General features: G+C 33.5%; 1 protein-coding gene across 1 annotated transcript in view; it reads left to right on the top strand.

The window, feature by feature from the left end:
* Positions 1-15,068, top strand: part of IQCM (IQ motif containing M) — a 412,916-nt gene that overhangs the window by 128,414 nt on the left and 269,434 nt on the right. Inside the window, 1 exon segment of the mRNA XM_030921391.1 lies at positions 2,022-2,137. Coding sequence (XP_030777251.1) covers positions 2,022-2,137 — 116 coding nt within the window.

The following is a 15,068-nucleotide window of genomic DNA, read 5'->3' as shown; positions in this document are numbered from 1 at the left end:
TTGGGTTGGACTCTTCAGTATCAAGAAGATAACCTCTTTGCCTGTAAGATTTAACCTTTTCAGACCAATTCTTTTTTTAATCACAGAGGAATTTTATTTATTTATTTAATTTTATTTTTTAAATTAATAAATAATAATTGTACACATTCATGGGAGTACAGAGTGATGTTTTTATACATATAATATATAGTGATCAGATCAGGGTAGTTAATGTATTTATCATCTCAGACATTTGTCTTTTCTTTGTGTTGGGAATGTTCAGTATCCTCCTTCTTATTCACCAGTGTTTTCATAGCTACCTCATTCACATTGCTAATAAATCAGAAACACAGAGCTGTTCCAGGTAAGTTATAGTCCTTGCCTTGAAACAGTTTATAAATTCAAAAAGAAGATTGGAAAGAGAAGCACGATTATCTAAAATATGAGATATCGTTTATTGTATGTAATGGTGCATTAAGGGGAGTGGGTAGGTCAGGAATAATGCTGATAAGTTGGAGAATGCTTTGAATTCATTAAGAGGGCTTCATAAGAAATGTAAGCGTGTATACATCTTAATAACTCTTGTGTTACTCTTTTATACTCCCTTGATCTTATAAAGCTGCCAAATGAAAATATAAAGGGCATGGCCTTTTCCTTGCTATCTTCTTCTTAGGTACTAAAATGCTCAGATTCTCTACAAGCTACTTGTTATTGGCCTTTGCTTCCATTAAAGAATTTTGAGTTCGAGACCATCCTGGCTAACACTGTGAAACCCCGTCTCTACTAAAAAATACAAGAAATTAGCCGGACGTGGTGGCAGGTGCCTGTAGTCCCAGCTACTCAGGAGGCTGAGGCAGGAGAATGGCATGAACCCCGCGAGGGGAAGCTTGCAATGCAGTGAGCCGAGATCCCGCCACTGCACTCCAGCCTGGGAGAAAGAGTGAGACTATGTCTCCAAAAAAAAAAAAAAAAAAGAATTCCACTGATTCACATTGAATTTTGATTGAAATATGTGATTGTGTTGCCTCTTCAAGAGATTTTGCCTTTTTGAAAGAGTGCAGAGACTCTTGACTGAAATGGATGAAGTAGAATGTGTATGTAATGATTAGAATGTCTCTGAGATAACATTACCTTTTTATTGTTTTATGTTACTTCGTTGCCTCCCCATAGACCACTCAACTTATGATCCTGTAAATAAATTGAAGCAGTGAAGTGAGAGAATTTATTACTTCTTGAGTTTTCTATAAATTTATATACAACTAAGCAGTCCATGGATGACTTTATTACATTGAAAGTTTCAGGAAAGACTATATAGATACACATATATACATATATGAAGGAAAATTGGAAATATGAAAATAGTTGGGTTCATTTGGATGGGAGGATTGAACTGAATTTTCTTCTTTTTAAATGATTAATATCTCTGAGAAAAAAATGGACAAATCAATCTTAAATCTCCTTCCTATGATTAAAGAAAAAAGGTTCCTGTAGAAATCTTATGTACCAACTGCCATGAGACAGAAGAAATATGTGGCTATGCTGGCTAACCTTTTGTGCTTTCAACCTATTTACCTTAAACACTTTTCATAATTTAATTTACTTTGCAATATCGAAACATGTGCCTTATAAAATACTGAATTTTCTTTTAAAGTGTGTAATACAGAGAGGTTTTCCTTTTATTTTTATAAGTGCTATTCGCAAATATGATTTTGCTTTAAGCCTCCTTTAAAGAAAAAGAGGTTGATGTTCTTCAGGAGGAGATAGTGAAGAGAATGAACCTATTCGTTTTCTGATGGGTACACTGTGCAATAAAAACATGAGAGCCTTACCATATGAAGGCGCCAGTTAATTGAAGCCTCTCTCTCTATGCAGTCCTATCATTTCTTCATTTCTCTCTGATTAGATGACAAGATGTGATTTTAATACAGAATAGTGAGGCCGTAAAGATGATTTGCTTTACTCTTTGCAACATTAAGCAATATAGTCAGTGTGTACTTTTCCCGGATAAATATTGTTTTAACCTGCATTGATATTTCTAACAGACAAAACATTCTATGACTGGAGAGGATTTGTGCCGACAAGGTCTTTCTCTTTGGCTTATGACTCTGGTCGAGTTACTTTCTCTCAATCATCATCAATATTTCGGGATTATTATACTGTAAGTATTTATAAAACTGGATGTAGATTTGAATTATCATTTTTCCAGTAAATTATTGGGTTAATTTTGATGAAAGCACTTGAGATTTTACTATGGACCTATTTCAGTCCTAAGATAGTTCTCCACTGAAATTCATTTTTTTCTGAAGCAATGCTTTAGTTCTGTTCTTGTGTCTTGTGTAAATCTTGCTGATCACCCAATCCCACAATATGCGTGTCATTTTTTATTTGAAGAGCATTAGTTAAAGTGATCATCACATGGTTTGCCCCAAATGTGTTAGCACCTCAACTATTTTTGTCATGGTATATAGGCTATCAAGAAAACATAATGAAGGCAAGGGGAGAATGTAGATATCTGTTAAAGGCATAATAATGAAAGGATTAAAAAATATAAGAGCAGTTTTATGACCACATGTTGATGGTTTTCTGAATGAAGGCTCTAATCCAGGACATGAGAACTTGTGATACTAAAGCAGAATTGGTACTTTAAATTCATCTATTTCTCAAAGCATGTCCTAATATATACATGTGAATAGCAGAAAAAACTCATGTTATTCAGACATCTTTAGCAACAATTTCTTAAAAGACCATGTAATGCTATTTTACAATATTGTGTTTCTCAGTGTCTGTAAATATGTCTGGGTTTCTTGCATCTCCTACATGTTCTGTTCTGTGTGTGAATATGTCTGTCCTGTCCTTCATCTTCTTTATCTTTTTCTCTCTTTTCATATCACTGATTTTTTTTTTCCTGGACTTGCCATTTGCTGCTATTACAAAATACCACAGACTGGATGGATTAAATAACAAAAATTTATTTTCTTACTGTTCTGGAGAATGGAAGTCCAAGATAAAGTTGCTGGCAGCATTGGTTTCTACTGAGACTGCTTTCCTTGGCTTGCAGACTGCTACCTTCTCATTGTGTCCTCACATTGTCTTTCTTCTTTTTGTTTGAGATGGAGTCTCACTCTGTTGCTCAGGCTGGACTGCAATGGCGTGATCTCAGCTCACTGCAACCTCCACCTGCCGGGTTTAAGTGATTCTTGTGCCTCAGCCTTCTGAGTAGCTGGGATTACAGATGCTTGCCACTGTGCCTGGATAATTTTTGTATTTTTAGTAGAGACGAAGTTTCACCATATTAGTTAGGCTGGTCTCAAACTCCTGACCTTAGGTGATCTGCCCACTTTACCCTCCCAAACTGCTGGCATTACAGGTGTCTGCCACTGTGCCTGTCCATGTTGTCTTTCTTCTGTGCTAATGCATCCCTGGTATCATATTGGATTAGGACCCTACCCTTATGACATCATTTAATATTAATTACCTCCTTAAAGGCCTTATTTCCAAATTAAGATACAGTGGTGGTTTGAACTTCTACATATGAATTTCAAAGGGACACAATTTAGTCCATAACATCATTAGACAACTGAAATATATTTTACAAAATTATTTTATCTACCTGTTGAATAGTTCTTAATCTGTCATTTTAAATAACACATGTTGAATTTTTATTTTTTTCTGTAAACCAAAACTTTTAAGTTATTAACATATAATATTTAGCATATGTTGCTAAATTCCTTGTGAGTCAAATTTACTAAAACTAATTTTATTTTATTTTTAATGTTTGTATTAAGTTTGTTTTTATAGATTTAGCGATAGTAGTTAGTTGTTTTACATGGATAGTTATATTGTGCTGAAGTCTGGACTTTCAGTGTAGCTGTCACCTCAATAATGTACATTGTCCACAATAGATATCATTTCATCCCTCACCCCTATCCCATCCTCCCACCTATCAGCATCTCCAATGTCTATTGGATGACCATTGCTATCCATAGTTTAGCTCCCATTTACAAGTGAGAACATGTGGTTTTTGACTTTCTGCTTCTGAGTCATTTCGCTAGGATAATGGCCTCCAATTCCATCCACATTGCTTCAAAATACATGATTTCATTCTTTTATATGACTGAGTAGTATTCCACGGTGTGTGTATGTATATATATATATATATTTCCCATATTTTCAATCCAATCATCTATTGATGGACATTTATGTTTATTTCATGACTTTGTTACTGTAAACAGTGCTGCCATAAACATAATGAATGTGTGTATCTTTTTTGATACAATGATTTCTTTTTGTTTGGGTAGATAGTAGTTGGATTGCTGAACTGAAGGGTAGTTCTATTTTTAGTTTTGAGAAATCTCCAGACTGTTTCCCATAGAGGGTGTACTAACTTATATTTCCACTAATTGTATAAGTGTTCCCTTTTCTCTGCATCCTCACCAACGTCTATTGTTTTTGACATTTCAGTAGCCACTCTGATGTGTAAGATGGTGTTTCATTGTGGTTTTAATTTGCATTTCTTTGGTGATTAGTGACGTGGAGCATTTTTTCATATGTTTGTTGGCTGCTTGTGTGTCTTGTTTTGAAAAATGTCCACTTATGTCCTTTGCCCACTTTTTAATGGGATTATTTGTTTTTTTCTTGTTGTTTGCGTTTCTAATAAATTCTGGATATTAACCTTTTGTCAGATGCATGTTTGCAAATATTTTCTCCCATTTGGTAAGTTGTCTGTTTGTTCCTTTAATTATTTCTTATCTTGTGCAGGAGCTTTTCAGTTTAATGAGATCTCATTTGTCCATTTTTGTTTTCATTGCATTTCCTTTTGAGGGCTTATCTGTAAATTCTTTGCCTAGGCCAATGTCCACAAGAGTTTTTCCTAGGTTTTCTTCTAGGATTTTTGTAGTTTCAGGTCTTAAGTTTAAGTCTTTAATCCATCTTGAGTTAATTATTATATACAGTGAGATATAGGGGTCCAGTTTTATTCTTCTGCATATGGCTTTACAATTTTACCAGCACCATTTCTTGAATAGGGTGTCCTTTCCCCAATGTATTTTTTAGTTGACTTTGTCAAAGATCACTTGGTTGTAATAATGTGACTTTATTTCTGGGTTATTTATTCTTCCATTGATGTATGTGTCTATTTTTGAACCAATATCATGCTGTTTTGATTATTATAGTCTTATATAATTTGAAGTCAGGTAATGTGATACCTCTAGCTTTATCTTTTTTGCTTAGGATTACTTTGGCTATTCAGGCTCTTTTTTGCTTCCATATAAATTTTAGGATTATTTGTTCTAATCCTGTGAAGAATGGCATTGGTAATTTGACAGGAATTGTATTAAATCTATATACATTGCCTTGGGCAGTATGATCATTTAAACTATTTTTATCCTTCCAATTCATGAGCCTGGGATGCTTTTCCATTTGTTTGTGCCATCTGTGATTTCTTTCATCAGTATTTTTTAGTTTTCCTTCTTGAGATCTTTTCCTCCCTAGCTTAAACGTATTCCTTGGTGTTTTTTTTTTCTCTGTACCTATTATAAATGGGATTGAGTTATTGATTTGGTTTCTCACTTGATCATTATTGGTATATTGAAATGCTGCTAATTTTTTGTACATTGATTTTGTATCTTGAAACTTTACTGAATGCATTTATCTGTTCTAATAGTTTTTTTGGATGGAGACTTTAGGTGTTTATAAACTGAAAATTTGGGGTGTACTGGAGTGGACACCAGATGGTCAATAAAGTGACCTTTTGTACCTGTCCAGTTAGAGATAATAAAGGTTTATATCTTACCCTTGTGTACCAACTACATGGGTGGGGCTATGTCTGAATAAATATGAGAGAATGATATTCAAAGACTCAAATTTTTTTTTGCTGCTCACTTCATTTTCAATTTTCACCACTGGAAGTTTAAATGGAAGTTTTAGTAAGGATTCCCCTTTTGTTTATTCTTTAAAATACCAACACTTATAACAGGAATCAAACACCCAAGTCCTTTTTTTGTTTGTTTGTTTGTTTTCAGTTTACTTTAAGTTCCAGGATATTGGCTGGGTGCGGTGGCTCATACCTGTAATCCCAGCACTTTGGGAGGCTGAGGCAGGTGGATCATCTGAGGTCAGGAGTTCAAGACCAGCCTGACCAACCTGAAGAAACCCCATCTCTACTAAAAATACAAAATTAGCCAGGTGTGGTGGCGCATGCCTGTAATCCCAGCTACTCAGGAGACTGAGGCAGGAGAATCACTTGAACCCAGAAGGTGGAGGTTGCGGTGCTGAGACAGCACCATTGCACTCCAGCCTGGGCAACAAAAGTGAAACTCCATCTCAAAAAAAAAAAAAAAAAGAAAGTTCCAGGATACATGTGCAGAATGTGTAGGTTTGTTACATAGGTATACATGTGCCATGGTGGTTTGCTGCACCTATCAACCTGGCACCTAGGTTTGGGTTTGTTACATAGGTATATGTGTGCCATGGTGGTTTGCTGCACCTATCAACCCGCCATGTAGGTTTTAAGCCCTGAATGCATTAGCTATTTGTCCTTATGCTCTCCCTCCCCTCCACACACCCCACTGCCACCCAACATGCCCAGTGTGTGTTGTTCCCCTCCCTGTGTCTGTGTAAACACCAAGATATAAGTAGTCTTTTTTCATTTTAAATAATGAAAATAATTTAAAATTATTGTTTATAAATTTATATTTTGTAAAATATACATAACATAAATTTTACCATTTTAACTATTTTTAAGTTTATAGTTCGTTGACATTCATCACAATCACATTGTGTGTAACCGTCATCACTATCCATCTCCAGAGCTTTTTTATCTTACCATACTGAAACTCTACACAGTAAACACTAATTGTCTGTATGTCCCTCCCTTGATTCCCTGGAAACCACCATTCTACTTTCTGTTTTAATTTGACTACTCTAGGTGTCTCATAAACAGAATCATAGAATATTGGTTCTTTTGTGGCTGGCTTATCTCAGCATGTTTTCAAGGTTCATACACATTGCATCATGTGTCAGAATTTCTTTCTTAGGCCAAATAATATTCCTTGCATGTATATACTACATTTTGTTTATCCATTCTTCCATCAGTGGCCACTTGGGTTGCTTCCACCTTTTGGATATTTTGAATAATGTTGCTACAAACATGGGTGTACAGATATTGTTTGAGTTCTACTTTTACTTCTTCTGGGTGTATACCCAGAAGTGTAATTGCTAGAATATATTGTATTTCCCTGTTTAATTTTTTGAGGAATAGCCATATCATTTTCCACAGCCGCTGTACCATTTTACCTTCCCACTAGCAATGCACAAGGGTTCCAGTTTCTCCCATTTTCTTATATTTTCTGGTGCTTCACATTCTAATGGATATGAAGTTGTAAGTCATCTTGATGTGAAATTGTTTAATCAATTCAGAAGACAAAACGTAACTGGGAAAACTCAAAACAGAGAAGCCTGCATTGTTAAAGGAGGAGTGGAAACAGGGACATAGGATATTTGGTCTTTGATTTCATTGGAAGAGAGATAAATATAACATACTCTACTTGGAAGAACTCTTTACAGCTTAGTTACTCTTATCAAAATTTTAATTTGCTATAATAAAGTCATTGTAGATATGCTTTCTTTAGGCTAGAAGAACACTATCCTTTATAAACTTGAAGTGCTTTTTAAATGTATTTTGTATCCTCATATGTTTTTAGTTCTAATTAAAAAATTCAGTAGTACTATATGTCTTTATGCTTTAATGTTTCACTTCTGCAACCACATGTTTATTGTAGTATAATTATATTAGAATTTCCAGTTACTTTAATCAGTGGCAGATGGGCCCTTAAACTTTTTAATGTAAAATTTTAAAAACTGCATCCTGAAGAAACAGTTTCTCATATTATTTTTATGGTCTCTGAAGTACTAAGATATTTTTAACCTTATTAATTATCCTGAAAGATAATATTTATCTAAGGTGAGTGAGACTTGTGAATATAATTCCTCATGTAACATAAAATGTAATATTATATTGCAATCAGATAGGAAAGATCATCATCTCCAACTTTTTGTGGCAATGTCATAAGTCGTCATAACTCTTCTTTAAAAGGCTTGTTAACTTTATGATAATGTGTGAAGCAATCATGGAACATATAATGTAGAGGATTGTAGTCATAGTTGAAAAAAAACAGCATCTAACCTTGGTATTTATCAAACTTCTGCCAAAAGACTGGACACCCATGCCATAGAATTAGGAAGCGCTGACAAGCAAGGGAATGTCTGTGCTGCATGAGTACATGCACTTTGCAATGGTGATAGGGCCCAGGGATAGCAGGAAAATTGTTCCAGCCCCAGAAAGGACGGTTGTGGTTGTCCAAGGTGGAAAGACAGGATTCATCTCAGAGATTGAAAGAAATTCAATGTGGCAAAAGCACAACATGCTAGAGGGAAGGTGGCAAGAAATGAAGCTAAAAAGATAAGTAAGGACCTGTAATCATCAAGTGCCATGTAGACCTCTTTGATGAGCTTATGCCCTAAGACAGGAGGAAGCCATTCAATCACTTTATGGCTTCTTAACTCTCAATGAAAAGAATTTGACTAACCTTGTTGCTTGAAGTACAGGATTACAAACAAATAGAATTCAGTCTCATAATAGGCTGCATTAAAAGTATTTACAGAGAACACATTATGGACTTCTGGACATTAGACTTTTCACCCCCATCCTCAACACTCCCACCAAGGGGAACACATCCTACATGAGAGAGGAGAATAAAAAAGTTGCTGGTCATATTTTTTAAAAAACATACTTGTAGGTTTAGGTCATGAAAAAATCAAAAGCAGGTCATTCGTTTTGTAGAAACATATTGTTTAAAAGTGAAAACAGGAATTTCAGGTATAGCTTAAGTTCTTCACATCAGGTTAATTTTGACCATAGAATGGATTGATGAGATTTTAATATATGAAATTTTTCATTTTTCTCTGGAGAAATTTCTTGAATCATTTTGTTAAAAATGAATATCGTAAGAATCTAAGGAGATTTTCTTCTTCTGACTTGGAAATTTCAACATGTTTTTAACATTCCTTACCAAACTGTACTGTCAGATAACTGTGGGCATGCACTTGAACAATTTTATCACATAATAAAAAATAGTAAATTAAATTTTATTATGTAAAACATACTTGCTCATTTTCTTCTCCCTCATCACATTTTCTTCTCTTTGCCCTTTTTCTTTCTTTGCCCTTTTTCTCCTTTCCTCGAAAACATTTGAGGAGGTATTGTAATTCTTTTCATACTCATGATTTTCTCCCCTAATGGGTTACATTTGATAAAAGGTGGTTATCTCATTTGATTTCCTGACATTTCTGTGAATTAGCACAAATCATCAGAACTACTGATTTTAAAAGTTCTTTTTATTCATATGATTTCCTAATTTTGGGGGATCGTTTTGTTTAGAAATAAAATTACTTTTGGGAAATTCTGTAATGGGGTTGGAATTAACTCAGGTCCTGAGTTAACAGTTAAGTGACTATGATGTTTTTTGACATTTTGAATAGCATTCCAGTAGTTAATTCTGTGTTTTGTGTTTGTTTTCTTCCTGCCATAAGGAGTAGTGTTGCCCAAGGTTGTACATTATCTTTAAACTTCCCAATTTTAATTTTGAAACTCATATTTCTTTTCCTATGAAATATTAAAGTATGAACCTCTGATAAAATGACATAGATATTTACTTAGAAAAAAACCATATATTAGTTTACATAGTTACAGTTAAAACCCACGTTTTGTGTTTTTTAAGAAAATTTTATAGTACAATTTAGAGCAGAGAAATTGTTCCTGCTTTGCTACTTTTAGTACAAGTCATTTCATATCTTTGTGATCCATCTTGCTCCTTTGAAAATGAACATACATATGTATGTATGTATTAATAACTCACCTTGTTTCACAAAGGTTGTAAACCTGTATCTAAAAGTGTCACAAAAATGACCTCAGAAATATGTAAATGAGAAAATGGGTGGAAAAATAAAATGAAACTAAGGCTATCTTGGACATACATAAAGTAATTTCACTTGGTAGAGATGGCCATGAATGTGCTTTGGAGCTTTGCAATCATAATTGCCAAAGGAGTAATATGGTTTGACTCTGGGTCCTCACCCAAATCTCATCTCAAATTATAATCCCCATATGTCGGGGGAGGTCCTGGTGGGAGGTAATTGAGTCGTGGGAATGGACGTCCCCCTTGATAGTGAGTTTCCACAAGATCTGGTTGTTTGAAAGTGTGTGGCACTTCCTCCTTTGCTCTCTTTCTCTCTCCTTCCACCATGTAAGATGTGCCCTGCTTCCCTTCACCTTCCACCATGATTGTAAGTTTCTTGAGGTCTTCCCAGCCATGTAGCATTGTTAGCCAATTAAGCCTCTTTTCTTTACAAATAATAAAAAAATTATTGTTAAGCATTGTAAATACATAATAGTACATTTTCATGGGGTACATACGACATTTTGATACAACATGTCATTATCAAATCTCAAGCATTTATTATTTCCTAACGTAAAGTTAGGAACATTCCAATTTCACTTTTTAAGTTATTTTGAAATATACAATAAATCGTAGTTAACCATAGTTGCCCTACTGTTCTACCAAAAGCTAGATCTTATTCTCTCTAGCTATATTTTTGTACCCATTAACCATCTCTTCTTTATCTCACCTTCCCCTTTACTCTTCCCAGCCTCTGGTAACCATCGTTTTACTCCCTCTCTCCGTGAGATAAAATTATTTTTTAGCTCCCATATATGAGTGAGAACGTGCAATATTTATTTTTTTGTGCCTGGCTTATTTCATTTTATATAATGTCCTCCAGTTCCATTCATGTTATTGCAAGTGACAGGATTTCATCCTTTTTTATGCCCGAATAATATTCTATTGTGTATATGCACCATACTTTATTCATTCATTCATCTGTTGATGGACTTTTAGGTTGATACCATATCTTGGATTTGTGAATAGTGGTGCAACAAACGTAAGTGCAGCTATCTCTTTGACATACTGATTTCCTTTCCTTTGGATATATACCCAGCAGTGGGGTTGCTGAATCATGTAGTAGTTCTATTTTTAGTTTTTTGAGGACACCACATACTCTTCTTCATAGTGGCTATAGTAATTTACATTTTCCATTTCTCTGAATTCTCACCGGCATCCATTATTCTTTTTTTTTTTTTTTTAAATAAAAGCCATTTTAACTGGGTTGAGATGATGTTTTACTGTGGTTTTGATTTGTATTTCTCTGATGATAGTGATGTTGACCATTTTTTCTTATACTTGTCCATTTTTATGTCTTCTTCTGAGAAATGACTATTCAGATATTTTGCCTATTTTAAAATCAGATTATTTGTCTTTTCCTATTGAGTTGTTTGAACTTTTTATATATTTTGGTTACTAATCCCTTGTTAGGTGGTAGTTTGCAACTATTTTCCCCCATTTGTTGGCTGTCTCTACTTTGTTGATTTCTTGGCTGTGAAGCAGCTTTTTAACTTAATATGATCCCATTTGTTAATTTCTGCTTTGGCTTCCTGTGCTTTTTAGGTTTTACTCAAGAAATCTTTGCCAAGACCTACATCCTAAACTGTTTACCCAATGTTTTCTTCTAGTATTTTCATAGTTTCAAGTCTTATATTTAAGCCTTTAATTCATTTTTGTTTGAGTTTTGTGTAAGGCGAGATATAGGGGTCTAGTTTCGTTCTAATGCCTATGGATGTTCAGTTTTCCCAGCACCATTTATTGAAGACTGTTATTTTCCCAGGCCATGTTCTTGGCACCTTTGTTGAAAATGAGTTTACTGTAAATGCATGAATTTACTTCTTGTTTCTCTGTTCTGTTCCATTGGTCTATTTGTCTGTTTTTATGCCACTATCATGCTGTTTTCATATCTATAGCTTTGTAGTATAATTTGAAGTCAGGTAATGTAATGCCTCCAGCTTTATAGTTTTTACTAGGATTGCTTTGGCTATTCAGGGTCTTTTGCAATTCCATATACATTTTAGGATTTTTTTCTTATTTCTGTGAAGAATGCCATTGGTATTTTGATATGTTTTCCACTGAATTTGTAGATTGCTTTGGGTAGTATAGACATTTTAACAAAATTGGTTCTTCCAATTCATGAACATTGGAATATCCTTCCATTTTTTTGTCCTCTTCAATTTCTTTCATCAATGTTTTATAGTTTTCCTTGTAGAGATATTTTACTTCTTTGGTTAAGTGTATTCCTAGGTGTTTTTATTTGTGGCTATTATAAATAGAATTACTTTGTTGGTTTCTTTTTCAGATTGCTTGCAGTTGGCATATAAACATGCTACTGATTTGTGTAAGTTGATTTTATATTCTTCAACTTTGCTGAATTTGTTTTCAGTTCTAATTTTTTTGGTGGAGTATTTATGTTTTTATAAATAGATGATCATATAATCTGTAAACTAGGATAATTTGGCTTTTTCCTTTTCAATTTTGATGCCCTTTATTTTTCTTGTTAAATACTCTGTCTAAGACTTATAGTACTATGCTGAATAAAAGTGGTGAAAGTGGACATCCTTGTCTTGTCCCAGATATTAGAGGAAAGGCTTTCAGTTTTTCTCCATTTAGAATGATATTGGTTGTGAGTTTGTCTACTATGGCTTTTGTTACGTTGAGGTATGTTCCCTCTATACTGAGTTTGTTGAGAGGTTTTATCATAAAGGGATGCTGAATTTTGTCAAACTGTTTCTCAGCATCTATTGAAACAATCATGATTTTTGTCCTTAATTCTGTTGGTATGATGTATTACATTTATTGATCTGTGTGTTTTTCCATCTTTGCATCCCTGGGATAAATCCCATTTAATCATGATGAATGATCTTTTTAATGTATTGTTGAATTTTGTTGCTAGTATTTTTGGAGGATTTTTGTATCTATGGTCAAGATATTGGCCCGTAGTTTTCTTTGGTTTTGTTTTGGCTTTGTCTGGTTTTGTATCAGCATAATACTGGCCTTGTAGAATGAGTTTGGAAGTATACCTCCTCAATTTTTAAAAAAAAATTGTTTGAGTATGATTGGTATTAACTGTTTTTTAAATGTTTGGTAGAATTCAACAGTGAAGTCTTCAGGTCCTGGACTTTTCTTTGATGGGAGATTTTAAAATTATTGCTGCTATCTCAATACTAGTTGTTGGTCTGTTCAGGTTTTTTATTTCTTCATGGTTCAATCTTCGTAGGTTGTATGTGTCTAGGAGTTTATTCACTTTTTATAGGCTTTCCCATTGATTAACATATAGTTGCTAATTATAGTCTCTAATGATGCTTTGAATTTCTGTGGTATCAATTTAATATCTTCATTTTCATCTCTCATTTTATTTATTTGGGTTTTCTGTCTTTTTTTTTCAGTCTGGTTAAAGTTTTGTTCATTTCATTGTCCTTTTAAAATATCAACTTTTTGGTTTTTGATCCTTCATGGTGTTGTTTTCATTTCATTTATGTCTGCTCTGATCTTTAAATTTTTTTCTTATATTAATTTTGGTTTTGGTTTGTTCTTGCTTCTCTTGTTCTTTAAGAGGCATCATTAGGTTATTTGACTGTTTTCTCCTTTTTTGATGTAGGCATTTATTGCAATAAATTTCATTCAGTGCTGCTTTTGCTGTATCCCATAGGTTTTGGTATGTCGTGTTTTCATTTTCATTTGTTTCAAGAAAGTTTTCAATTTGTTCCTCAATGTTTTAATTGACCCACTGATCATTTGGCAACATATTAAGTTCCATATGTTTCTACCATTTTCAAAGTTCTTCTTGTTATTGATTTCTATTTTATTCCATTGTAGTTAGAAAAGGTACCTCATATGATTTCAATGTTTTTAAACTTGAGATTTGTTTTGTGGTATAACATATAGTTTATCCTTGAGAATATTCCATATATCGAGGAGAAGAATGTGTATTTTGCTGCTGTTGAATAAAATATTCCATAAATGTCTATTCAGATCATTTGGTCTAAAATGAAGATTAAGTCTAATGTTTCTTCATTGATTTTCTGTCTAGATTATCTGCCTAATGCTGAAAGTAGAGTGTTCATGTTCCCTGATGTTATATTGGAGTCCATATTTGTCTTTAGTTCTAATAAAATTTGCTTTATATTTCTGGGTGCTCCAGTGTTGGATGAATATAATTTGGAAATTGTTATATCCTCATGCTGTATTGTCTCCTCTACCATTATATAATAACCTTCTTTGTTCCTTTTTATATTTTTTGTCTTGAAATCTCTTTTATCTGATAAGTATAGCCATTCCTACTCTTTTTTTTGGTTTCCACTGGCATGGAGTATTTTTTTTTCCATTCCTTTCTTTTGAGTCTATGTGTGTCTGTAGGTGAAGTGAATTTCCTGTAGGCACCATATTGTTGTCTCTTGTTTTTTAAATCCATTCAGCCACTCTATGTATTTTGATTGGAAAATGTAGTTCATTTACATTCAATGTTATTATTCATTGGTAAGGACTTACTACTGCCATTTTATTATTTGTCTCCTTTTTCCTTCCCTCCCTCCCTTCTTTCCATCCATCTTTCTTTGTGTAAAAGTGATTTTCTTTGGTAGTATGTTTTAATTTCTTTTCTTAAAATGTTATGTACCTAAAATAGGTTTTTGTTTTGTGGCTATTATAAGGTTTACAAATAACATCTTACAATGAATTATTTTAAACTGATGACAACTTAACTCTTATTACAAAGAAAACAAAGAGAAAACTAAAATACTCTATATTTTAACCTCATGCTTCATTTTTTTGACTTTTTATTATCTCTGTATCTTTTATATTATCTCTTAAGTTGCGGTTATTATTTTTGTTATATTTATCTTTTAGTTTTTCTACTAAAGATATGAGTGGTTTACACATCACAATTACATTGTTAGAGTATTCTGGGTTTGTGTACTTTTAGCAGTGAGTTTTATACCTTCAAGATGATTTCTTATTGCTCTCTGACATCTTTTTTTTTTTCTCAGATTGAACAAATTCCCTTTAGTATTTCTTGTAAGACAGGTCTGGTGTCAATGAAATCTCTCATCTTTTGTTTGTTTTGGAAAGTATGTATTTGTATTTGAAGGATAA

The sequence above is a fragment of the Rhinopithecus roxellana genome, chromosome 2 (genome assembly GCF_007565055.1).
Source record: "Rhinopithecus roxellana isolate Shanxi Qingling chromosome 2, ASM756505v1, whole genome shotgun sequence".
In the NCBI taxonomy this organism is placed as follows: domain Eukaryota; kingdom Metazoa; phylum Chordata; class Mammalia; order Primates; family Cercopithecidae; genus Rhinopithecus; species Rhinopithecus roxellana.
Note: the sequence above shows the minus strand (reverse complement) of the source record. Positions and strands in the feature narration are given on the sequence as shown.